Genomic DNA, 24,166 nt, shown 5'->3' with positions numbered 1-24,166 from the left:
AGAAAGAAGGAGACAAGGAGGGGATTCAATCAAGCAAGAATGAACAATAGACAACAAACCTGAAGTTTATGGAAGACCCTCGGTTTCAATTGAATTTCTGGATTTCTGGGTTTGTTTGAGGCTGGGTTTTTTGTTTCAATTGGATGAATGGGACTGAGTGAGTGAGTGAAATAGATAGGGAGGGTATGTAATTTGTAAGGGTATATTGGTCATTGTAAATTCACGTAATATGATAAAATGAGATCGAGTCGATAACTACATAAAAGTATAAAACCGTCACAAGAATGTAAAATAAGTGAGAATGGTGTGGAATTGGTTGAAAGTTAGGTGGTTATTTGTAAAAGAGAACATAATAGGTGGTAAATTGTAAAAAATGGAACATAATAGGTGGTAAATTGTAATTTTGCCTTAATTTAATGACAAAATGTTATACTCCCTCCATTTTCCTATGTTTGCCCCATAAAATAATGAAATGTGAGGTATATTTTAATGAAATGGGGCAAACTTAGAAAAATGGAGGAAGTAACTAAAGTTGTCACTTTTTACCCGAAAAATGATGGTAACATTTTATCGTAAATTGACTACATTTGATCCGTCTTATTTCTGACGGGAAATAGCCCGTCTGAAATAAGAATTTGCGATTTCATAAAATCATGTAAGACTCGTGTTAGAGATGGTGGCAATTGAAAGATATCATCGAGCTAAGCTGGTAAAGTCATGAGAGGTGATACTCATAACCTGAGTTCAAACACTATGCCGCTCTCGTTATATTTGAAGGCGTCATCTTTCCCACAAAGCCCGGGCATTTATTCGGCCGATTTCCAAGAAGACAAAGGTGGAGTGTCTGATTCCTTCCAAGTATAGAAATTACTTGCATACCTATCACCATGCACGGCGTCCTCGGAAGCAAGGCCTTCGAGTTTGGCCATTTCTTCAGCCGTTAACTTTACTGACAATGCTCCAATGTTCTGGTTTAGGTTTTCGACTTTGGTGGTACCAGGAATAGGACACACATCGTCCCCTTGGTGATGCACCCATGCTAACGCTAGTTGCGCTGGAGTGCATCCTTTTTTCGCTGCTATCTCACTAACTCGCTCAAATATGAGTTTGTTTTTCTCCATGTTTTCCAACTGAAACCTTGGCAATTGCTGTAGGATATCAAATAAACATATTAGTTAGCACGGAATCAATATAACATACATCCGATGTTATACAATAGGCGGTAGCGCAACTAGCGGCATTGGGGCACCAGAGGCTTTTTACCATACAACAGGGATAAGGAATAGAAGATATTCTCGGTCACATACCATTATATTCACCGCTTTTTGAACTCGTAGCCGGTAGTTACGGTTGGTCAAACCTTTTTTAACGAATAAACTTTGACCGACCATAATTCCCGACTACGAGTTGAGACATCGGTGATTTTTTTTTTCAAACTGAAGACCTCTTAAAGACGGTCAATTTGAAAAAGAAAAAAAAAGAGTATCGTTTTTTGAACTTGTATTCAAGAGTTATTGACGGTCAAAGTATTTTTGCAAGAAAAAATGGGTACATCATAGAAAATGAAAAAAAGCTGAGAGGTACACGAGAGAATATCCCAAATGAAATTATAAACAAAGTTTCAGACCTGGCGGAAGTCGTCCTTCGACAAGTTCTCTGCTATCTTTGGCCCTGAAGAGAGGAAGCCTCTTCCTAAAGGACTATAGGCCACAATTCCAATGCCGAGCTCCCTGCAGGTCGGAATGATATCTTCCTCCACATCTCGTGTCCATAAGGACCATTCCAATTGCATTGCTGTTACAGGGTGAACTGCATGTGCTCTTCGAATAGTCGAAGCTGATGCTTCAGACAAACCAATGTACTTGATTTTACCCTCTTCAACCAGTTTTCTAAGTTCCATCATCTGAATTAACATGTAAATCCAAATGAAATTTAGTGAAATCACATAACCCAAGTCATGAGTATCACTCCTCATAACTTTACGAGCTAACATCTGCAATATGACGTTAATTGTGTAAAGGAGTATTTGTTGATTGACAATAAGTCGGACTGTCTAAGGGAAGATTATGTGTAAATGATGCAACGTTTCATTAATCGCAAAGTAATCATAAGAACAATACAAGTTTAGTACTAAGATTCAAAACAACATTTCTTTTATCATACATCAATTTACAATATGAAGTTCAACTAATTTAACTTAACAAGACAAATGTTTTCATATTATAGTTCAAAAAAATTATAACTAGTGTATAGGAAATATGGATCAAATTTGACTATCAAAGTCAAATGAAGACAATATAATTGAGATAACGAGAGTAACATAAGAAAAAAAAAGGGTTTTTCCCATTTGTACCCCCGTGGTTTTCACTTTTCCCAACTGTACCCTCGCGTATCAGAGATTACTAATTGTGCCCTTAAACTTAATTAATGACTCCCATCCGTGACTAAACTTGGCTACTCCGTTTGTTTTGGCCGTTAAGTGCTACCATGACATGCATTATGCCAACATGGCTGCTTACATGACATTATATTGACGGTTTTTCTTATTTATCGTCTCACTTACGTTTTATCGACTTTTAATTATTTGCAATGACCAAACTACCCTTATTATTTTCAGATTCCGAATCAAAATCGATCTAATTAAATCCAGAAAATTTCGCCCAAATCCTCTTGTTCCGGGTGTAATTCCAGAGCAGTGATTAGTTACCACCCGTGGCTTGTAGAATAATGTCTTGAGCTGAATCCTTCGTGCTCCTATCGTCCCACTCGGCCTCTCCTGCAACAATGAACGAACTGAGGGCTTGGCTGTGTGCCAAGCGTACTCACTCCGACGCTCAAGTCAAGTAAACTTAAAGGATTAAATTTTGTGTTACTTGGCTAGATGCGTATTGTAGAGAGATAAGGGAGATATTACCAGATGAATAGTGTATTTAGGTTATAATTGTGAGATGCTTTCCTCAATGAAGGTTGAGGAGTATTTATAGACTTTCACCTTTTGTCACGTAGTGGCCAAGTGGCCAAGTGGCTAGCAGGTGGAAAGACTGATCTACCCCTCGGCCGAGGGACCTATGGCAGGCCGGCGGACAATGTTGACTCGCCGCCGAGGGGTCTTGGATATGAGTACGCGGATGTGTGTCCCCCCGGCAGTTGTCACGCCGAGACCAGTGTGGCAGGCCGATGGGATGCATCGGCTAGGCTATCTAAGTCGTTGACTTGCTGTGGATATCTTTGACCTTGCTCAGTGTGTTGACTTGGTCAGCGGTGCAGAATATGCCCCATCAATTTGCCCCCAGCGTAGTCTATGCCGTGGTATGGGCTCCGATGTACGTTGAGCATGTATTCTGCACAAGTAATTTTTAGAAATTTTCTGCATCGGCTTCTTCTTGTGCATCGGCGTGGCATATCCTAGGCCGTGCCGTATACCATATCCCCCCTCCACATGGATGCGTAAAGGGCACTCGATGTGGAAAAGAATATGACGCTGGCCGTGACCAAGGCCGAGAGTCTTAGGTTGATTTTGATTGCCCCGGCCGGTGCTTCCTAGCTTGGTTGATCGGGTGGCGGCGGAGACCGGATACCTAGGAATTTGTTGAGGAAAATGAATAGTTGAAGGGATGTGAACGGGCGTGTTGAAGACGCTTGGTCACTGTTGCATTGATTGACGTTTAAGCGTTGCGACGATTGACATTCCGTGGTTGCATGCTCGACACGTGTTTGCTCGTTGATTGGCTGTTGCTTCATGGGTCGTGGCTCGATTGGCCCTTTATTATGGGCTTTTTCCCTATAAATAGGGCAGTTTTTTCGTGATTTTGGTCACTAATTTCATTTTCTCAAATTTTCTTCAAAATTTTCGTCTTGCTAAACTGAAGGGCTTCTTCTTTCTTCCAATCTTCGGAGTTTTTGATCCGGCTAGCACTTTTTCCTTTGAAGGTAAACAAACGAATTTTTCTTTTCTTTGCTAGTAATTTGTTGTGAACATGTCTGCTGCTGATGCCGGGGCTAGCACTTCCGCGCCGGGGGGTTCCCCGTCGCGTCTTGACGAGGAGGAGATTTTAGAGGCCATCCCGCTAAGGTTAGGGGGTCCTAGGCCTCCTTCTCCCGTAGATGACCTGCCCCTCCTGGGGGAGTTGGAGGATGAGGATGATGTTGATCACGGTCTTTGGGGCTCCGTCGATGGTGGGAGGATGATTGTTCGAGTCATGGCGAGGCCCGCACGACCGGCCTCGACCGTGTTTGGACGAATAAATTCGCTAGTAGTTCCGGAGGGACCCTGTTCGGAGATCATTTCTCCTTCGGTGAGGGGTATAAAATTGTTGTCCCGGAGGAGGGTCGAGTGGTCTGTTGCCCTCCCCCGGGCCATATCGGCGTGTACCTTAAGCATTTGGAGTACGGGCTCCGGTTTCCTTTAAACGAGCATGTTGTGGCCATCATCAGAGCTATGAACCTTGCCGTGGCCCAACTACATCCGTTGGCCATGAGGACGATAATCGGCTTTGTGTGGCTCTGCCTTTTTAAAGGGGAGGTCCCTACGGTCAACCTATTCCGCCGACTTCATAGTCTTCGGCCGTCGATCTCCCGAAAGGTGGGGTGGTACAGCGTCCAGACGGAGCCTGGATATGTCTCCGTAAACAAGCTTACTTCCTGCAAAGATTGGCAGGGGCGATGGGTGTACGTCCAGTGTGGGAGGACTACCCGTTGCCGAGGTCTTTCCGGGGCCCCGTTCATTTGCGGTGTGAGACCCGGGAAGAGTATGCGAAATACGTCTCCGGGGTAGCAAGGTTAAGATGGACGCTTCTTTTGTCCCCCTTACGGCGGATGAGAAGCGGGCAATGCAGCTATTTGATCCGAGGAGGGATGGCTGCCCCGACCCAGCATTATCCTTCAGGACGAGATGCTCTGCCGCGTCGGCCTCATACCGGCCCTCAGCCGTGGTGAGTAGGGTCGGTGTGAGGCCCACCTTTGCTTGTTATGTTCCTGTTTGGAGCTTTCTTGCTTCTTTCATATAACTCTTGTTTGATTCCTTGCAGATCGATTTGGTCAGGATCTGTCAGAGAAGGACTTGGAGAGGCTTGGGCTTGATAAGGACGGAAAGGTTCTCACCCGCCATCCTACGGCTGAAGCACGTGATCGCCGACTGTCTCCTAACGAAGTCATGGAAAGACAGACAAAGGCGTTGATCCGGAGGAGACGGCACAAGCACGGGTTCTTGGCAACGTCCGAGAAGACCAAAGAAGGCGACGTCCAAGTCGGCGGTGCATCAATGGCAACTCCCTCTCCGACCCCGGTGATCGAAAAGGATCGTGTGGAGGTGATCAACATTTCTGAGGGGGAGGTGACCGTTGCTAAGGTCCCTTCTCCGAAGAAGAGGAAAGACCCACCGTCTGCTTCCGCCGTTGCCGTGGAGGAGCCTGCTTCCGCCAGCCCTTCAGCTAAGAGGGTTCGAACTGGTACGGATTTAACTTGTGGTTCGGATTTAGCCGGCTCGTTGGGCATTCCTGGTGACAGGCTTTCTGACGTGTCAATGCACGGTGACATGGATGCTCTCTGTAACTTTTTTGCAGTTCCATCGTCGGAGACCGCCGTCCTCGCTGAACGGCAAGCAGGGAAGCAGCCTGAGAAGGCGGTTGAGAAGACGGGTGACCAAAGTGTCACCGTGGACTCCTCACCCCAGAAGCTTACCCCTACCGAACTCGTGGCGGAGGGTGAGGAAATATACAAGAAGTTGGGGAGATGGAACCGTCAAGCCGCTTCCCTCATCATGGAGCAAGAAAAGGCCACGGCCCAATCTGGGCCGCTGATTGCAAAGCTCAAGTTTGATCTTCTTGCTGCGAGGGGGGAAGCCGGGAAGGCTAAATTTGGATCTCCGTCCGAGGGGCGTGCGGAGGAAGCTGAGAAGCTGCTGAGGGCCGAGAGGGCCAAAGTTGAGGATGCTGATGGCGCCACGGCCAAGATGATGGAGGAACGGGACAGGTACAAGGGCGCCTACGACTCTGTGGTTGCCAAGAGGGACGAGTGGGAGGATCGGTTTCAGAAGCAAGCAGAGGTGCTCAGGGGCACGCAGGCTATCCTTGCTCAGAAAGAGAAGGATATTGAAATGCTCCAGGATGAGGTCCTTCCTAAAATGTGCGTCCGATTCGGGGCCGGGCCGAGGAGGCGACCGGGGAGGCGATAAGAAGACTCGTCCCGAGGGCTCCTTTCCATGGGATAAATTTGATACTCTTTTGGATGAAATGGTCGAGGCCGAGGAGACCGCGGCTACGGAGAAGGCCGAGGCGGCGAAGGCGGCTCGGATAGGCTGAGGCCAAGGCGGCTTATGATGCGAAAGTGAAGGAGGATGAGAGGTCAAGTCGCTTGAAGGTGCTCGCCTTCAACAAAGCCGCCACCGATGATCTTTGTGGCTCGACGCAGGGGAGCATCGAGCATAGGGAGACGGGCGGTCGTCACCGGACTCACCCGGCATCTCGGATAGCTTTAGCTGTTCGGGGGCCAATTATTGAGCCTTCTCTCCCTGCCATCCTTTTGGCGCTTCAATTTCCAAGTCTGTACCTTTTGTTTTTCTGTTTCCTTGCTTTTTGTAAAGCTCTGGTAGGTAGAGTTTAGGCAATCCTTATGGGGACGGCCGTCGTTTGTACTCTTCTTGCAGTCATTTTAACAAGGTTTTATCTTTTTGGTCCTCGGCTTGGCCGGGACTCTGATTACGATCCTTTATCTGCCTTGTGTCATTGACTGAGGCGATTTGAATGTATGTCTTAACCGTGTAGACATGTTGACCGCTAGATTGGCGTCTCAATTGCACTGTGTATACGTTTCTTTTTAGCGTATCGGCCGATGTGTTCCCCGTCGCTCTCGGTTTCGGCCGAGGTAATCGGGGTTGCGGCTTCGATAGCAATCGCAACTGTGTAGGCATATTGACCGCTAGATTGGCGTCTCAATTGCACTGAGTATACGTTTATTTTTAGCGTATCGGCCGACGTGTTCCCCGTCGCTCTCGGTTTTGGCCGAGGTAATCGGGGTTGCGGCTTCGATAGCAATCGCAACTGTGTAGGCATATTGACCGCTAGATTGGCGTCTCAATTGCACTGAGTATACGTTTCTTTTTAGCGTATCGGCCGACGCGTTCCCCGTCGCTCTCGGTTTTGGCCGAGGTAATCGGGGTTGCGGCTTCGATAGCAATCGCGAATGTGTAGGCATATTGACCGCTAGATTGGCGTCTCAATTGCACTGAGTATACGTTTCTTTTTAGCGTATCGCCGACGTGTTCCCGTCGCTCTCGGTTTTGGCCGAGGTAATCGGGGTTGCGGCTTCGATAGCAATCGCAACTGTGTAGGCATATTGACCGCTAGATTGGCGTCTCAATTGCACTGAGTATACGTTTCTTTTTAGCGTATCGCCGACGTGTTCCCGTCGCTCTCGGTTTTGGCCGAGGTAATCGGGGTTGCGGCCTCGATAGCAATCGCGAATCGTGTAGGCATATTGACCGCTAGATTGGCGTCTCAATTGCACCGAGTATACGTTTCTTTTTAGCGTATCGGCCGACGCGTTCCCCGTCGCTCTCGGTTTTGGCCGAGGTAATCGGGGTTGCGGCCGATAGCAATCGAATCTGTGTAGGCATATTGACCGCTAGATTGGCGTCTCAATTGCACCGAGTATACGTTTCTTTTTAGCGTATCGGCCGACGTGTTCCTCGTCGCTCTCGGTTTTGGCCGAGGTAATCGGGGTTGCGGCTTCGATAGCAATCGCAATCGTGTGTAGGCATATTGACCGCTAGATTGGCGTCTCAATTGCACTGAGTATACGTTTCTTTTTAGCGTATCGGCCGACGTGTTCCCCGTCGCTCTCGGTTTTGGCCGAGGTAATCGGGGTTGCGGCTTCGATAGCAATCGCAACTGTGTAGGCATATTGACCGCTAGATTGGCGTCTCAATTGCACAGAGTATACGTTTCTTTTTAGCGTATCGGCCGACGTGTTCCCCGTCGCTCTCGGTTTTGGCCGAGGTAATCGGGGTTGCGGCTTCGATAGCAATCGCAATCAATGTAGGCATATTGACCGCTAGATTGGCGTCTCAATTGCACCGAGTATACGTTTCTTTTTAGCGTATCGGCCGACGTGTTCCCAGTCGCTCTCGGTTTTGGCCGAGGTAATCGGGGTTGCGGCCGATAGCGATTTTCCCTTCGGGTTTTCGTCTAGTGGCAAACCGTGGAGGGGACAGATACTGATGGAGAACTTGGGCGATTCACTTGCTTGTTATCATCGTGCGTTGGGGTGTCCACAATGTGTTCGGACACCTCCGCCGCTACACAAAGTATTTTCTCAAGTTATCGGTGTTCCAATGGCTCATCAGAGGCACACCTCCCATGTCTGTCGGCCCGGTATGTACCCGGCCTTATTTCTTCGATCACTTTGTAGGGACCTTCCCAGTTGGCCGTCAGTTTGCCATGAATATTTCCTTTGTTGGTGGCGGCCGACTTCCTTTGGACTAGGTCTCCTACTTTTAAGTCCCTTTTGTGGACTCTTCGGTTGTAGGCTCTCTTCATCCGGCTCTGATATACGGCCAAGTTGAGGCGTGCCGTGTCTCGGCTTTCTTCGACCAGGTCAAGGGAAGCTCTAAGGCCTTCCTCGTTTTCATTTGGGTCAAAAGTGGCGTTTCGAATGTCGGCAGACCGTCGCTTCGATCGGCAAAACCGCTTCGGAGCCGTAGACCAGGTGGAAAGGGGTGTATCCCGTGGCTTCTTTCTCTGTGGTTCGAAGGGACCACAGGATGCCGGGTAGTTCATCGGCCCATCTTCCCTTGAGGTCTTCAACCGTCTTCTTCAAACCGTTGAGGATGGTTTTGTTGGCTGCCTCCGCCTGCCCGTTGCTCTGTGGGTGGCAGACGGAGGAATACGCAAACTTGATGCCAAGCTCCTCTAACCAGTTCATTATTAGGTCGCTCCAAAACTCTCGGCCGTGGTCAAATACCATAACTTGGGGCAATCCGAAGCGGGTTATAACGTTTTCCCAGATTACCTTTCTGACGGCTGCTGTGGTCTTCGCTGATACTGCTACGGCCTCAACCCATTTGGTGAAGTAGTCAACGGCAACAATTAGGAACTTCCTTCCCCCGGAGGCTGTTGGGAATGGCCCTAGCATGTCCATCCCCCATTGTGCGAAGGGAAGGGGATTAAGCACCGGTTGTAGGTCCCTGGAGGGAGCGTGTATCACCGGGGCATGCATTTGACAGTTCGTGCACTTCTTGGTCTTCGCTCGGGAATCTTGAAGCATGGTGGGCCAGAAGTAGCCAGCTCGGAGAGCTTTGTGGGCTAGTGTTCTTGCCCCCATGTGATGTCCACAGATGCCTTCGTGAATTTCTGTCAGTATCAATTCTGCATCGGCCGGACCGACACACTTCAAGAGTGGTCTTATTACAGATCTTCTGTATAGTTCCCCTTCGAACATTAGGTACCTGGCGGCGATCCTTTTTATTTTGGCCGAGGGATTGCGGCCCTCCGGTAATTCACCTGTAAGCTTGTATCTCATTATCGGAGTCATCCATGTTGACTCGGTTTCTATGTTACCCACCATGCCGGCGGTCTCAGTGATGCTCTTCGCGTTCCTAATGTCTAAGACGGTTGGTGACATTCTTGATGGTTGAGTGGCGGTTTGGAGAGAGCGTCGGCCCGGTTGTTCTCGGATCTGGGGACGCACTGTATTTGGAAAGACTTCAATTTTGCTACGTCGGCTTTTACCCTTTCTAGGTACCTTACCATTCCGTCGTCCCGGGCCTCGTACTCCCCTCTGATTTGGTTAGTAACCAACAGTGAGTCTGTTTTTAACACAATGTGTTCTGCTCCGGCAGCCCTAGCTAGCTCGACTCCGGTTATCACCGCCTCGTATTCGGATTCGTTATTCGAGGCCGAGAATGTGAATTTCAAGGCGTACTCAAACTCGTCTCCGTTTGGGCTGATGATAAGGATGCCGGCTCCTGAGCTATTCGTTGTGGAGGAGCCGTCGGTGTAGACCTCCCATATGCCTGGGTTTGGCTCTTCCTGGTACGTGCATTCGGCAAGGAAGTCTGCAAGTGCTTGCCCCTTTATCGAAGGCCTTGGTTTGTACTGAATGCCGAAGCCAGAGAGTTCCACCGCCCATTTGATGAGCTGCCGGATTGTTCGAATTTTTCCAAGGATTTCTCCAATGGTTGATCGGTTAGGACCGTCACGGGGTGTGCGTCGAAGTAGGGTTTTAACTTCCTTGTGGCGACGACGACGGCGAAGGTCGCTTTTTCGATTAGTGGATAGTTTCTTTCGGCGGGCAACAGCATGTATGGGCGACGAAGTAGATTGGGTGTTCTTTGTTTGTCTTCTTCCCGATGATCACGACCGACCGTGGCCGAGGTTCTTGCTATGTATAGGTATAGCGTCTCCCCCATTATCGGCCAGACGGGGTTGGGAGAGTACGAAGATGAGCTTTCGATTGTTTGAAAGCGTGCTCTCATTCCTCCCCAGTGAAGTCTTTATTTCCTTTCAAAGCACTTTGAAGAATGGGGTGCTCTTATCGGCCGACCGAGAGATGAAACGGGCGAGAGCCGCCATTCTCCTGTCGATATCATAACCTCTTTCCGATTCCTTGGTTCGGGCAGGTCTAGGATTGCTTGGACTTTGTCCGGATTGGCATCTATGCCTCTGGCGCTGACAAGTACGCCTAGAAATTTTCCTGCCCGGACACCGAAGTTGCATTTCATTGGGTTGAGCTTCATCTTGTATTTCCTTAGTGAACAAAATGTCTCGTGTAAATCGCCGGATGCTCATTTGTCGGACTTGCTTTTTACAATAGCGTCGTCGACGTATGCCTCAATGTTCCGTCCTTTTTGATTTTGAAACACTTTGTCCACCAGCCTTGTATACGTCGCTCCGGCGTTCTTCAGACCGAACGGCATCATTTTGTACATGTATGTGCCGTTGGCGGTGATGAATGCGCATTTAGGCATGTCTTCCTCGGCCATGAACACTTGGTGATACCCCGAGAAGGCGTCCAGCAGCTCGGCATGGTGTAGCTGCCGTGGCGTCGATTAAGCTATCTATCCGAGGCAAGGGATAACAATCTTTGGGGCATGCTTTATTAAGGTTGGTGAAGTCTACACACATTCTCCACGCCCCCGATGATTTCTTCACCATTACAACATTGGCTAACCACTCAGGATAAGTACAAGGCATGATAAAACCTGCCGCTAGTAATTTATCTACTTCGGCTTTGATGGCTTCGTCCTTTTCGACCGAGGAGTTCCTCATTCTCTGCTTGATCGGGCGGCGGTGGGGAGCACGTTCAACTTGTGAACGATCACCTCTCGATTCACGCCGGCATCTCGCCGCCGAGTATGCGAAAACGTCTTTGTTCTTTCTCGGCGAGTCCAGGAGGTCGGCTCGAATTTTGGTTCCAGGTTGACACCGATGGTTATGGTGCGGTCCGGATCAATCTCTACCTCCTCGGTCTCTGCTCCTTCGATCATGCCGATGGTCGGTCGTTCCGGATGCGGGTGTGTACTGTATCCGGAACGATTCTAGTTCTGAAGCGACAGCTCTCACCCTTACTAGATACCTTATTGTCTTGTAGTCCTGGGCCTCGCACTCTCCTCTAACCTGGTTGGTCACGAGGAGCGAATCTGTCTTTACCATGATACGTTCGCCCGGCGGCTTTAGCTAGCTCAATTCGGTTATCACCGCCTCGTACTTGGATTCCTTGGGGGTCACCGAGGTAAGCTTCAAGGCGTGCTCGGATACGTCCCCGTTTGGGCTGATGATAACCATGTCGGCCTTCGAGCCATATGTCGCGGAGAGGCCGTTAGCGTGAACCTCCCACAAACCGGGTTCTTCCTCTTTCTTCGAGATGAGCTTATGTGCCTCCCCCCGGTCCGTGACATACATCAATGTCAGGGCCCGGATGGATATTACAGCGTCGATCTCGCTCAAAGTGATCCGGCCTATGAGTACATCGTAGGCAGGTGTACCGTCGATGACCACGAATTTAGACATGACGTTCTTGGCTGCACCTCCCTCGCCGAACCTTACCGGCAAACTGATTGACCCCAGGGGTATCATGCCGGCCCCAGAAAAACTGTATAACGGGTTGGTGCAGGGGCTCAAATCTTCAATCCTCAGACCGAGGCCGAGAAAGCATTCTTTATTCATAACATTGGTGTAGGCGCCTGTGTCAATCAGGCACCCCTTCACCAAGTGGTCGGCTATGTCTAGGTGAACCATAAGTGGGTCATTTGTGAAGAGCGACGATTCTCTCGTAATCCTCTGTCCGATGGTCATATCGGGAACTTTGGAAGCGGGGTCACCGTGTTGGGCGCAAAGTTGATGGCACGATAAGGTTTATCCAGTGCCGTTTGTGCCCGGGAGTGAACTCGCCGCTCTCGTCGTCCCGACGACGACATTGATCACTCCTACTCGCTCGGGAGCGGGCTTGCTCTTTGATCTGCAAGGCATCGGTTTTGTCCTGCGGCAACATATTTGCCGAGGTTTCCCATCCGAATCGGTTCTTCAATGGCATCCTTCGGTGTCGGCAATCGTTGGTTAGGTGTCCGGTGTGGCCGTGGTACTCACGATCGGCTCGTGTCACCATCACTTCTCGGCCTAGGGGGTCTTTCCCATTTCTGGCCCTCGTTTTTGCTCAAAGCGAAAACATCGGCGGCCGACGCGACTAGGGGGGTGTGATCATCGTATCGCTTTTTGTAGTATGTCCCCGAGCTCCCCCCGGCATTCGCCGAGCTTTGTTTTTTCGGCGAGACTTCTCTAGCCGTGACCTATTATTCTCACGGCGTCTCTCATCGGATCGTGACCCATTGTTGTCACGGCGTCTTTCGTCCGGGTTATTCTCCCGGCGGCTATTCCTTTCTGAGTGCTTGGCCTCGCTGGGGCCTTCCCAAGTCTTGTGGTAGTCTTCCACCTTGATGGCTTGGTCAGCCAACTTCCTTGCGGCGTCCAAACCTAGGCCTCCGCACTTGATGAGCTCATTTTTTAAATCTCCTTTTGGGAGGCCCTTCATCAGTGCGAAGGCTGCCAGTTCGGGATTGATTTCTCGAATCTGCTGGACCTCTCCATCAAACCTCTTCACGTAGCTTCGGAGAGACTCGCCCCCCTCTTGTCTGATAGTTAGGAGGTCGGAGGTCTCTACGGCCCTTCTCTTATTGCAGGAGTACTGGGTTAAGAAAGCGCCCTTCAGGTCGGCGTAGTAGTACACCGAGCCATCGGGAAGCCCTTTGTACCAGCTCTGAGCCATTCCATGCAAAGTTGTTGGGAAAATTCGGCACTGGACCTCGTCGGGTGCTCCCATACCGACATGTAAGACTCGAAAGCCTCGGCGTGGTCGGTGGATCGCTATCCCCCTTGTATGATAGGGGTGGCGGTTTTAGCTTGTTTGGCACCAGGGACTTCTAGGACGTAGGCGTTGAGGGGTTGCGACCACGTGTTGAATGACACGTGGCGATCGGCTCCTCGCATCCCTATCCGGGCTTCTCCCCTCGTAGCGGGAGGGGCTCCTTCTTCGACTATGACTCCTTCTCCAACTCGCCGAGTCGGACTCCTCTCGGCTCCTTTGGGGTATGCCTCGTTCGTGTGGCGGGGACGCTGTCCTTCCGCGAGTGCGGGAAGGACTTAGGTCTACCGCGCCCACTTTGGGCTCCCCCGGCGTCTTGACTGGGTCAACTTCTCCTAGTGCTCCGTTCAGATTTCTCGGAGTCACGTTTTGGGCCCTGGTCTCCTGGGTGGTTTCCGCCGCTCTTGTCGGTGTGACAGTGTGAGCAGACGCATTGCTAATTAGGTCCAGGACCATTTTCAGTTTTGCTATGTCAACCACGTGTCCCATGACGGTGACCTGGTTGGCTGGCACGGCGATCTGGTATTATCGGCATCCCGAACTCCGGTTGGATTACTCTCGCCGGTGGGGGCTGCTCGACTCAGAATTGTTAAAGGTATCATCTGGGTGGAGGGGCTCGTCGGTTACGAACACCTCTTGCTGTTTCGACATTTTCTTAGCTTTTTGGGTGGGTTTTTGTGTTTTTTTTTTTTTTTTGTTTTGGGAATGAATGTGACTAGCTTCTAGTGTCTTTCCCCACAGACGGCGCCAATTGTTCCGGGTGTAATTCCGGAGCAGTGATTAGTTACCACCCGTGGCTTGTAGAATAATGTCTTGAGCTGAATCCTTCGTGCTCCTATCGTCCCACTCGGCCTCTCCTGCAACAATGAACGAAGCGAGGGCTTGGTGTGTGCAGCGTACTCACTCCGACGCTCAAGTCGGTAAACTTAAAGGATTAATTGTGTTACTTGGCTAGATGCGTATTGTAGAGAGATAAGGGAGATATTACGGATGAATAGTGTATTTAGGTTATAATTGTGAGATGCTTTCCTCAATGAAGGTTGAGGAGTATTTATAGACTTTCACCTTTTGTCACGTAGTGGCCAAGTGGCCAAGTGGCTAGCAGGTGGAAAGACTGATCTACCCCTCGGCCGAGGGACCTATGGCAGGCCGGCGGACAATGTTGACTCGCCGCCGAGGGGTCTTGGATATGAGTACGCGGATGTGTGTCCCGGCTGGCAGGTTGTCACGCCGAGACCCAGGTGGCAGGCCGATGGGATGCATCGGCTAGGCTATCTAAGTCGTTGACTTGCTGTGGATATCTTTGACCTTGCTCAGTGTGTTGACTTGGTCAGCGGTGCAGAATATGCCCCATCACCTCTTCAAACCACCCTCTAACCCAGTCTTATTCAAACTCAGAAACCCGACTTCACATCGTTATTGAGCCCAATTCCTTAATCGCAGCATCCAGCACCCCACTAGCTTCACACAATAAATAACATGGATTTGGGGGTTAGGGTTTCAAGGGTACCTGAGAAAGACGCCGCAACAGTGAGCGAATAAGGAGCGCGATGGTAGATTGCGTCGCAGCAGGGGATGTAGTCGCTGGTGTCGACATCGGGTGGAGAGGTACAGATCACCAACGGAAGAACGGTGTCCGGCAGAGATGTGTGTCGCATCAGTGAGCGACGGTGTCCGGCAGACGGACCCACGGATGCTGACAGAGGTGGGGGCAACAAAGCAAGGTGGGAGGCGGTTTGGGTTGAGGAATGGGATAGAGTGAAGAGGTTGGTGAGTGTGAATAAGGCGGGACATTACAAATAATTAAAAGTCGATAAAGCGTGAGTGAGACGATAAATAATAAAAATCGTCAATATAATGAAATTAAGGGTATGACTAGTGAATGGTAAAAGGGGTTTTAGTAATGCCATGTTGGCAGCCAAGTCATGCCTTGTTGGCACATTAAGCGTGCCATGTTGGCAATTAACGACAACATTTGACGGAAAATTGGAGATTAGCCACGGTTGGGAACCATTAGGTAAGCTTAGGGGTACAATTAGTAATCTCTGATACGCAAGGGTACAGTTGGGAAAAGTGAAAACCACGGGGGTATAGATGGGAAAATCCCAAAAAAAAATGACAAACCGTGATTTCAATGGGGATGTTAGTATCAATTCCGTGCTGATAAAAGAGATCAATGTAATCAACATCAAGTCTCTTCAAGCTTCCCTCGCAGGAACGTCTCACGTATTGTGGATCACCTCTGATTGAGAAATTTCCGTCCTCGTAAACCACACCGAATTTCGTAGCCAATTGCACTTTTTCTCTCCATCCTCCCTTTAGTGCCTGCTCATTTCAATTACCAACATACATAAACATTTGTGTCCACCCATCTCTAACAACAATGTCTGGAGAGAAAAAAAAAAGTTTGCTTACCTACTAGAATCAATAAACAATTGTATTCATGATTTGGGTTTGAAACTCGTCAAAATTAATACAACTATCAGGCAACGGCGTTTCTAGAACTTCGTCAAAATTAATACAAGTATCAGCATCAGGTAAAGTCAATGATTAATGGTATTCATGTCCTATGTTATTTAGGGGTGGTCAAACATTCGGGCGGGGGCAGGGCGGGCTTGAATAGGTAGACCCGAAATCGGTCCATGGTAAGGGGGCGGCTCAACACGTGTCGGGTATGGTGAAGGTGGACCCGGAACCGGCCCGGGTAGGTCTAGGGCGGGCTGGGTTGGATTTGCTCGACCCAGGCCCTGCCCTAGTTGAGTAGTTCCTGACGTGTCGGGTCGGGTATTACACATGTTTAGCGGGTTGGGTAAAACTTGGCCTGAGGAGTGGGTCATGTCCGGGCGGGCTGGGTTGACTCGAAGATTTGACCAGCCCTAGTCTGTGTAACTTAGTAGATAAAGTTGATGAATAACAGTACTTTACAACTTTACATATACTTTAGGTAAGATTATGGTTAGACTCTTATAGGTCTTAGAATTCTGCTACATCAGCTTTCCACTAAATTTTATTATTTTTAAATTGCTCAGATTTTATACATTATCAATCAGACTCACCTAAAACTTTACTTTTTACCCTACTTATTTTTTTCCGCTTATAAAAAAAAATGAAAAACAAAAGAGTTACACATGTCAATTATTAATTGGAAGAAGTGCCTAGTGAATTGTGTCAAGACTATACAAGAGTCTTAAGTTGAGTCGTAGATTTCCAAGACTCAATTTGAGACTTTGTCAAGACTTTGTTAGATTATTGGTAGTCTTGAGTGAGTCTTGTCTCAAGACTTACCGAAGTCTTGTCTCAAGACTACCAATAATCTTACCCTTATAATACTACAATCAAACACTCACTACTTTCCGCTACCAAAATTCCAACAGTACACAATCTTACTCTTATGCTAGCAGTACAAAGAGGTTATCTAAACATAATACAATCAAATTATAACACCCTAGAATAAGGTAATTGTACTATATTGTATTACCTTTCCAATTAAGATCTCATTAGTATGAGGTCCATACAAATCAGAAGTATCAAGAAAAGTGACACCAGAATCAACAGCATGATGAATAAGTTCAGTCATATCTTCATCAGGCTTAGGTGGGCCATAAAAAGCAGACATGCCCATGCATCCTAACCCTTGTGCTGATACTTCAAGCCCATTTGAACCCAACTTAATTCTTCTTACACTATTATTTGCCATTGGTATCAAATGAGTCGCGGGCAGTACAATATCCGGGGTAGGGCCGTAGGGGTATTCGAACTGTGACCGATTATGTTTTGTATTTATAGAGTAACCTGGTGTGTATTGTGTAGTAACGTAACTACGTAAGTGGTGATGTAATGGTTTAAAGTTCGTCTTTGTCGGCTGAATGCGCTTCATTTCTGGTTCATTTTTCCTACCGTTTTACGTTGGAGTAGTCTTCTTTGGGACGTTTTAACGTAAGATGAGAAAATGTTAACATTTTTTAATAGAAAGTGACCATTTAATAATAAAATATTATAATTAAAGCTGTCACTTTTTAACGTAAAACTAATAGTAATATTTTATTAAGAATATTTACGGAGTACATTTTATCGCATCTTATTTCATACAAAAATGCCCGTCTGAAACAAGATTTAATTTATTATTTCCCCTCTATCTTATTTCATACAAAAATGCCCGTCTGAAACAAGACTATGGCCCTGTTCTTTTGGACTTAAAGTCACTTAATTTAAGTTCATTTCAGATCCTATAAGTTCAGTTCAGTTCAGTTCAGATCAGATTCTATAAGTTCAATTCAGATCCTATAAGTTCAGTTCAGTTCAGATCCTATAAGTTCAGTTCAGTTCAGTTCAGATCCTATAAGTTCAGATCCTATAAATTCAGTTTAGAAAAATTATAAACAGAGTATTATTTTTAAAAACCGACGCAAAACTATTTGACATTATTAATTATTCGATTCATATATAAATTATTATTTTTAAAACAAAATTATCACTCTTCTCATTACGGAGTATTTTTTTATCGTAATGTAACCGTAGTATAATGTATGAACAAACCAATGTATATAAAGCGGAAAAATGTTTTTTTTTTTTTTTTTTTTTTTTGCAGGCAAGGAAAATGGCTATCCTTTCAAACCTTATTGGATCCGCCTAGTCAGAACTATGACGAGTGTCATTACACCAGAGATCATAAGGAGAGTCCGGAGAACCCAAACCTTGAGGATACGCGACAGCACGGAAAGTCGGCACCTCGTTTAACAGACCCATAGGGCCACCGTGCAATACCACATCACTCCCGTCAAGGGTATCGAACCCGGGACCTCAGTTAAGAGGAACAAGCACCTTAAAGGCACACCCGGCTACCACAAGACCCAAGCCAAAATGTTATTATCGTACCTTGTGTTTTAGACTATATTTTCTTATCAGTGTTTTCTCTTGGCTGCCCACTAATTTCTTGTAAATTTTTTGTTTAATCTCAATAAAATTTTGCGTTTATTTTAATAATAATAATAATTGCGGTTTTATAAAAAAATTAAAAAAATAATAATAATAAAAATAAGAACAAGAACAATGATAACAATAACAATAATAATAATAATAATAATATTTAAGTTAAATTAATTTAAATTTGGATCGTGTAAGTTCAGTTCAGATCCTATAAGTTCAATTCAGTTCAGATCCTATAAGATCGATTCGATTCGAGATCCTATAAGTTCGATTCGATTCGAGATCCTATAAGTTCGATTCGAACCTATAAGTTCGATTCGATTCTGATTCGGATCCTATAAGTTCGATTCGAGATCGATCCGTTTGTTCAAAAAAGAACATGGCCTATGTATTACTTTTAATTGTAATTGTTTAGATTGTAGAATCTGAACCGATGATAGGAAATACAGAAGATTTAAGTTATGTTTTTTAGTGAAGTTGTATCAAGTGGACTAAATTTACAGCCCGTCTTGCTTGTGATGGTCACAGGCTTCTGAGTTGTGACCTCTCACAACCCTCTCCCACTTGCCCCTCCCATTTATCCCTTTGTCTCATCTTACAAACTTGTGACAAATTTTATCCATCACAAATAAGAATTTGTGCTAAATTTAACAGAGTTTTTTTTTGTCTAAACCATCCGGTAATCCGAACCACATTGGGCCGACTAATCCGGATTTCGGGGCGTGTCCAAGGATTACGGTATTTAAACCCCTCCCAATCGCAGTTGTGGGGGATCGATCCGTAGACCTCTCTACCAAGCGCAGCCCCATACTACCACTGCGCCAACCAACCATTGGTTAAATTTAAGTTAAAAGTGGTTTTTTGCACTAAATAAAGGAACGAATTATCAATCTTCAAATTGATAATTGCAACTTTATTCGACCTAATTACATCAATCATGCTCTGAAATAATTTCCCTAAATTTTATTACGTACATCAAGTAAGCCACCGAGAATGATATGCTCAAAGTTTAGAAGGCATAGCTTTAGCCGTCAGGCTATAAACACTCCACAAAATTACTTTAAAAGAGGCCGGTTTGAACCTGAGTCCATTTGAAATTTTACCTGAGTTTTAACCACTAAGTGTAAGATTATTGGCGAGTCGGTCTTAAAACAAGACTCACAATAATCTATCATAGTACAAAGTTTTAAGTTGAGTTTTGGAAATCCAAGACTCAACTTAAGTGTGTGTTTGGCCTAGCTTGAAAAAGTGTTTTTGGGCTCAAAAACACTTTTTAGCCAAACATACTATTTTCTAAAAGTTAAACAAAAAATTCTCAAAAGCCAAAAATCTATATTTTTGCCCTTAGAAATAGAAGCAGCAATTTGTTATTTCTGCTTTTGAAAAACACTTTTAAAAAATTAAACTTGAAAAGCAAAAACTCACTTTTGAGAATCGAGGTCAAACATGCTCTAAGACTCTTTCTTATAAGGTATTGATACAATCTTCCAGGGAAATCATACAACAAAAGGAGTTCATGTGTTATTTTATTTTATTCCCTTTTTTTTAACAATAGGTATCACATGTGACGGGTCAATTATCACCCACATAGGTAGATAAGACAAAAAGTAGAATGCATAGGAAATCACAAATGACTTATCTTTATCCTCTCATGTGGGTTTTATTTGACCCGTCACAAGCTTATGACGAATATCGGCCGTCACAAATAAGAATTTGTGGTTTTTTAAATCTCTTTTTTAAACCTCACATTTTCTCAAGTGTAGTGGAAAAGTAGGCTCTGGGCAAGTTTGATGGATAATGTATTAAATAAAGCATGAGGTAAGTCTGAACAATAAAAATAAATAAAAAATTAACGTGACAGAGTCTTAAAACTATAGAGAATCTTGCCAATAATCTTACCCTAAACTCCACCCTTACAAGCAATAATTTCGCTAATTAAATACGGAGTACAAAAGGATTTGGTGTATTATTGTGCTCCAATATATCCAGTGCAATTTATGATGCGACTTATAGGCGGCTGTATAGCATAGTAGTACTTTTTTTTTTTGGTACGAATAGCATAGTAGTACTTTGGTTTGGATAATAATAGGACGTCCGCAGTTGATATCGAGTTTTATTATTATTATCTCACATTTAGAATGAATATTATTCGTCTTAAATTTAAAACAAGTCAAATAATTATTACTTTTATAGATAAGACAAAAAAATGTCTAAATAGATATAGTGAAAACTTGTCTTTATCTATAAAAATGAAATGTATTTGACCCGTATTAATCTGATATATTCTTAAGAAGAGACACTTATTGATCTGTTAAAGAGTGGAATATTTTGATGAACCTCGGGTGATACTAAAAATTTGATACCACCTAGTAGCGTAAGTCTCCTAATGGATTTTAGTAGGGAAGTTGGAAAACAAGAATTTACATAAACCAAATCTTTTTATACTCCCTCCATCCACTCTAAAGGTAACATGAGTCCACTTTTTGTGAGAGGAAAAGTGGGTTCATGTTACCTTTGGAGTGGATGAGAGGGAGTATTTAATTAGGAAAATACAACTATTTCATAATATCATTTAAGACTCTTGTGTTAGAAGTGGCAATTGAGGATATCATCGATCTAAGTTGGTAAAGTCATGAGAAGTGATACTTATGAGTTATGACCCGAGTTCAAACCCCAGTATCATTGACAACATAAGCGGTTAGCATGAGCTTCGAGTAGCACATCAATGTGCTTCAAATGATGATATCGAGTCATGATACTTCCGCATAGGAAAAAGCTTCATCCCCGATTCAAAAAAATAATAATAGTAATATTCCATTTAATTCTTTTGGTTCTTTACGAATGATTAAAATACTTTTAAAACAAAACGTAAAGAATTAAAAGAGTCAGAGGAAGTATTATTAGAGGTCAAAATCTTACGCATTGATTTCTTCGTCCATTGATTATTGAAATGTGATGAAACCGAAGAACAAAAAAATCTGAAAATCGTAATAGTAAAACATCATTAATGTTTTTCAAGCACAAAACACACAATGTTGAAAAACACATCAAAACATATGTGAGGATTTCTAATCAAATGTATCAAAGCGAAATTAATTGAGAGTACACCATAAACGGACAAACGAAAGATGTTACAACCGTAAAAAGTAAACACTAGTCCGCTCTCTTTATATTCACAAATTCTTATTTATGACAAACACTTTATAAGTTTGTGACGGTTACAAGCAAGACTTATATATAGATTTATATTTGAAGGTGTCCTCTTTGCCACAAAGCCCCTCCATTTATTCAGATTTCCAAGAAGACAAGGGTGGAGTTTCTGATTCCTTCCATGTAACGTAATTTCCATACCTATCACCATACACGGCCTCGTCGGAAGCAATGCATTTGAGCTCGGCCATATCTTTAGCCACTAGTTTTATTGACAATGCTCCAATGTTCTGGTTCAGGTTTTCGACTTTGGTGGTTCCAGGAATAGGACAAACATCGTCCCCTTGGTGATGCACCCATGCTAATGCTAGTTGCGCTGGTGTGCATCCCTTTTGGGCTGCTATCTCACTAAGTTGCTCAAATATGAGTTTGTTTTTCTCCATGTTTTCCTGCTGAAACCTTGGCAGTAGCTGTAGGATATCAAATAAACATATTAGTTAGCACGGAATCAATGTAACGGTTGGGAAATCAGCACCAATTACCTACACGCTAACGAAAGCACAATATTAGTTAGCAAACACATATTCAGACCTGGCGGAAGTCGTCCTTCGACAGTTTCTCTGCTATCTTTGGCCCATAAGAGAGAAAGCCTCTTCCTAAAGGACTATAGGCCACAATTCCAATGCCGAGCTCCCTGCAGGTAGGAATGATATCTTCCTCCACATCTCGTGCCCATAAGGACCATTCCAATTGCACTGCTGTTAAATGGTGAACTGCGTGTGCTCTTCGAATAGTCGAAGCTGATGCTTCACACAAACCTATGTGCTTGATTTTACCTTCTTCGACCAGTTTCTTAAGTTCCCTCATCTGAATTAACAATTTAAAATCAAATGAAATAAATATAGTACATGGCATGGAATAGAGTAAAATCACATGACAAAGAACAAATTGACTGGGTTTAAACCCAAGTCATGAATATTAACAATATTCATAAAATATCTCAAACAAGCAATGCAATCAATTAGCTCCTCAAATCAAGCTATTAGAATTATATTCTACTCTAAATAGAGGAACATATTATCTACTATACTATTATGTACAAGGCTCCTTATATTAGCCTTATTTAGCTTCTTCCGTTCAACTATAAATAGTGTACATTCTCTACATTGTAATTACACAATTTCAGTCAATACACATATCTTACATGGTATCAAGGAGTCACAAAAGATCCTACAACCCTAGTCTTCGAACTCGCCGCAACCCCTTCAAACGCACCAGTCCCTCCTCCACCAAAACAGCCCCCACCATGACTAACACCTACGAAACAACCGTGACTAACCCACACGACACCACTGCCCCTCTCACCTCTCTCAATCTAAACCATTGTGTCAAACTCAATCCCCTCAACTATACATCATGGCACTTTCAACTCACCCACATCCTATTTGGCTGTAGTTTGTTGGGTTTCTTAGATGGTTCAAATCCATCTCCTTCACCAACTATTGTCGGAGACGACAAATTTGAAAAACCAAATCCGGCTTACTTTACACGGCTTAAACAAAACACCCTGATTTTAGGCGCCCTCATGGGCACCCTTTCATCCGCCGTCCAAGCCCTAATTGTCCGAGCCAAAACCTCAAAAGAGGCTTGGGACATCCTAGCCCGCACTTATGCTAACCCCTCGCGCGCTCACATATTGTAAATCAAGGATCATCTTGATTCAATAGTAAAAACCACAGACCAATCTATCACCGACTATATGAATGTTATTAAAGCTTGTATCGATCAACTTGCTTTAATGGGTAAAATACTTGATCCCGAAGATATCATCTTCAAGGTACTTCGAGGCCTTGATTACAACCTATACAAACCCGTCATGGACATGGTTCGTGCCCGTGACAACCCCATCTCGTTTGAAGCATTTCATGAAAAATTGCTTCAACACGAACTTCTCATCAAACAACAACCTGCCAGTGATATTTTCCAACCCACTGCCAACCTTTCCTAGCGCCACCAACACCATTACCACGGCAACAAACGCAACAACAACACCCCTGCCTACAACTCCCATTCAACCAGCAACCAAAATACACCTAACCCGACTCCACGTCCCTTTAAGGGACGTTGCCAATGGTGTCGCCAAGTTGGTCACGTCATCGCTGATTGTCCTCTGTTTCGTAGGATTTTCCCCACCATCATCTTCCCCGCACCACCAACCCGCCAGCACCATCAGCCGCAAGCACACACGGCCACCCAAGGCATCACCAACCCCAACCCCAACCCCAACTACCTCCTCGACAGTGGGGCTTCTCACCATGTCACCCATGATCTCAACACACTCGCATTCCATTCGGCCTACACTGGCTCCGACGAACTCATTATTGGAGACGGCTCCGCTCTCGACATTGCCAACATAGCTTATTTCACTCTACCTTTCTCCTCTCTTAAAATAAATAACATATTACATGTGCCAAAAATATCTCGTAATATTTTGTCAATTTCACAACTATGTCGTGACAATGATGCTTATGTCATTTTCTCACCCTCTTCCTTTGTTATTAAGGCAATTTCGACGGGAGCAACAATCCTTCAGGGCCAAACTAAGAATGGAATTGACGAGTTGAGTCTGTCGCAACCAACTGTCTACTCTACCACGAAAGACTCAACCTCAATGTCGTGGCATCATAGATTAGGCCATCCAATCTTTGATGTTATGAATATTATCAATAAACATTTA

The 24,166-nt window shown here is 45.2% G+C and overlaps 2 protein-coding genes across 2 annotated transcripts in view; both read right to left on the bottom strand.

Moving 5' to 3' along the window:
* Positions 1 to 806: 806 nt before the first annotated feature.
* On the bottom strand, positions 807 to 17,050 carry LOC141642081 (putative aldo-keto reductase 2). The gene is made up of 4 exons (XM_074450766.1): positions 16,832 to 17,050; positions 15,478 to 15,678; positions 1,628 to 1,903; positions 807 to 1,148 (listed from the first exon to the last, which is right to left on the bottom strand). Exons 1-4 carry the CDS (start codon positions 17,048 to 17,050, stop codon positions 807 to 809), a joined length of 1,038 nt encoding a protein of 345 aa, XP_074306867.1.
* Positions 17,051 to 21,306: 4,256 nt separating this feature from the next.
* The window catches only part of LOC141642080 (auxin-induced protein PCNT115-like), a 42,070-nt gene continuing 39,210 nt past the window's right edge, over positions 21,307 to 24,166 (bottom strand). Inside the window, exons 3-4 of the mRNA XM_074450765.1 lie at positions 22,021 to 22,296; positions 21,307 to 21,899 (exon numbers count right to left, since the gene is read on the bottom strand). Coding sequence (XP_074306866.1) covers positions 21,564 to 21,899; positions 22,021 to 22,296 — 612 coding nt within the window. The 3' untranslated portion in view covers positions 21,307 to 21,563. The remainder of the gene's footprint in view (positions 21,900 to 22,020; positions 22,297 to 24,166) is intronic.

Source organism: Silene latifolia, chromosome 2 (genome assembly GCF_048544455.1).
Source record: "Silene latifolia isolate original U9 population chromosome 2, ASM4854445v1, whole genome shotgun sequence".
NCBI lineage: Eukaryota > Viridiplantae > Streptophyta > Magnoliopsida > Caryophyllales > Caryophyllaceae > Silene > Silene latifolia.
Note: the sequence above shows the minus strand (reverse complement) of the source record. Positions and strands in the feature narration are given on the sequence as shown.

Bases quoted from the DNA above. Each gene is read 5' to 3' on its own strand.
- LOC141642081 (XM_074450766.1), bottom strand. From the start codon at position 17,050: ATGGCAAATAATAGTGTAAGAAGAATTAAGTTGGGTTCAAATGGGCTT. The intron at 1,904-15,477 runs GTTTGTCATTTT...ATGTTAATTCAG, and splicing joins ACATCCCCATTGAAATCACG to ATGATGGAACTTAGAAAACT. The intron at 1,149-1,627 runs GTCTGAAACTTT...GATATCCTACAG, and splicing joins CGAAGGACGACTTCCGCCAG to CAATTGCCAAGGTTTCAGTT.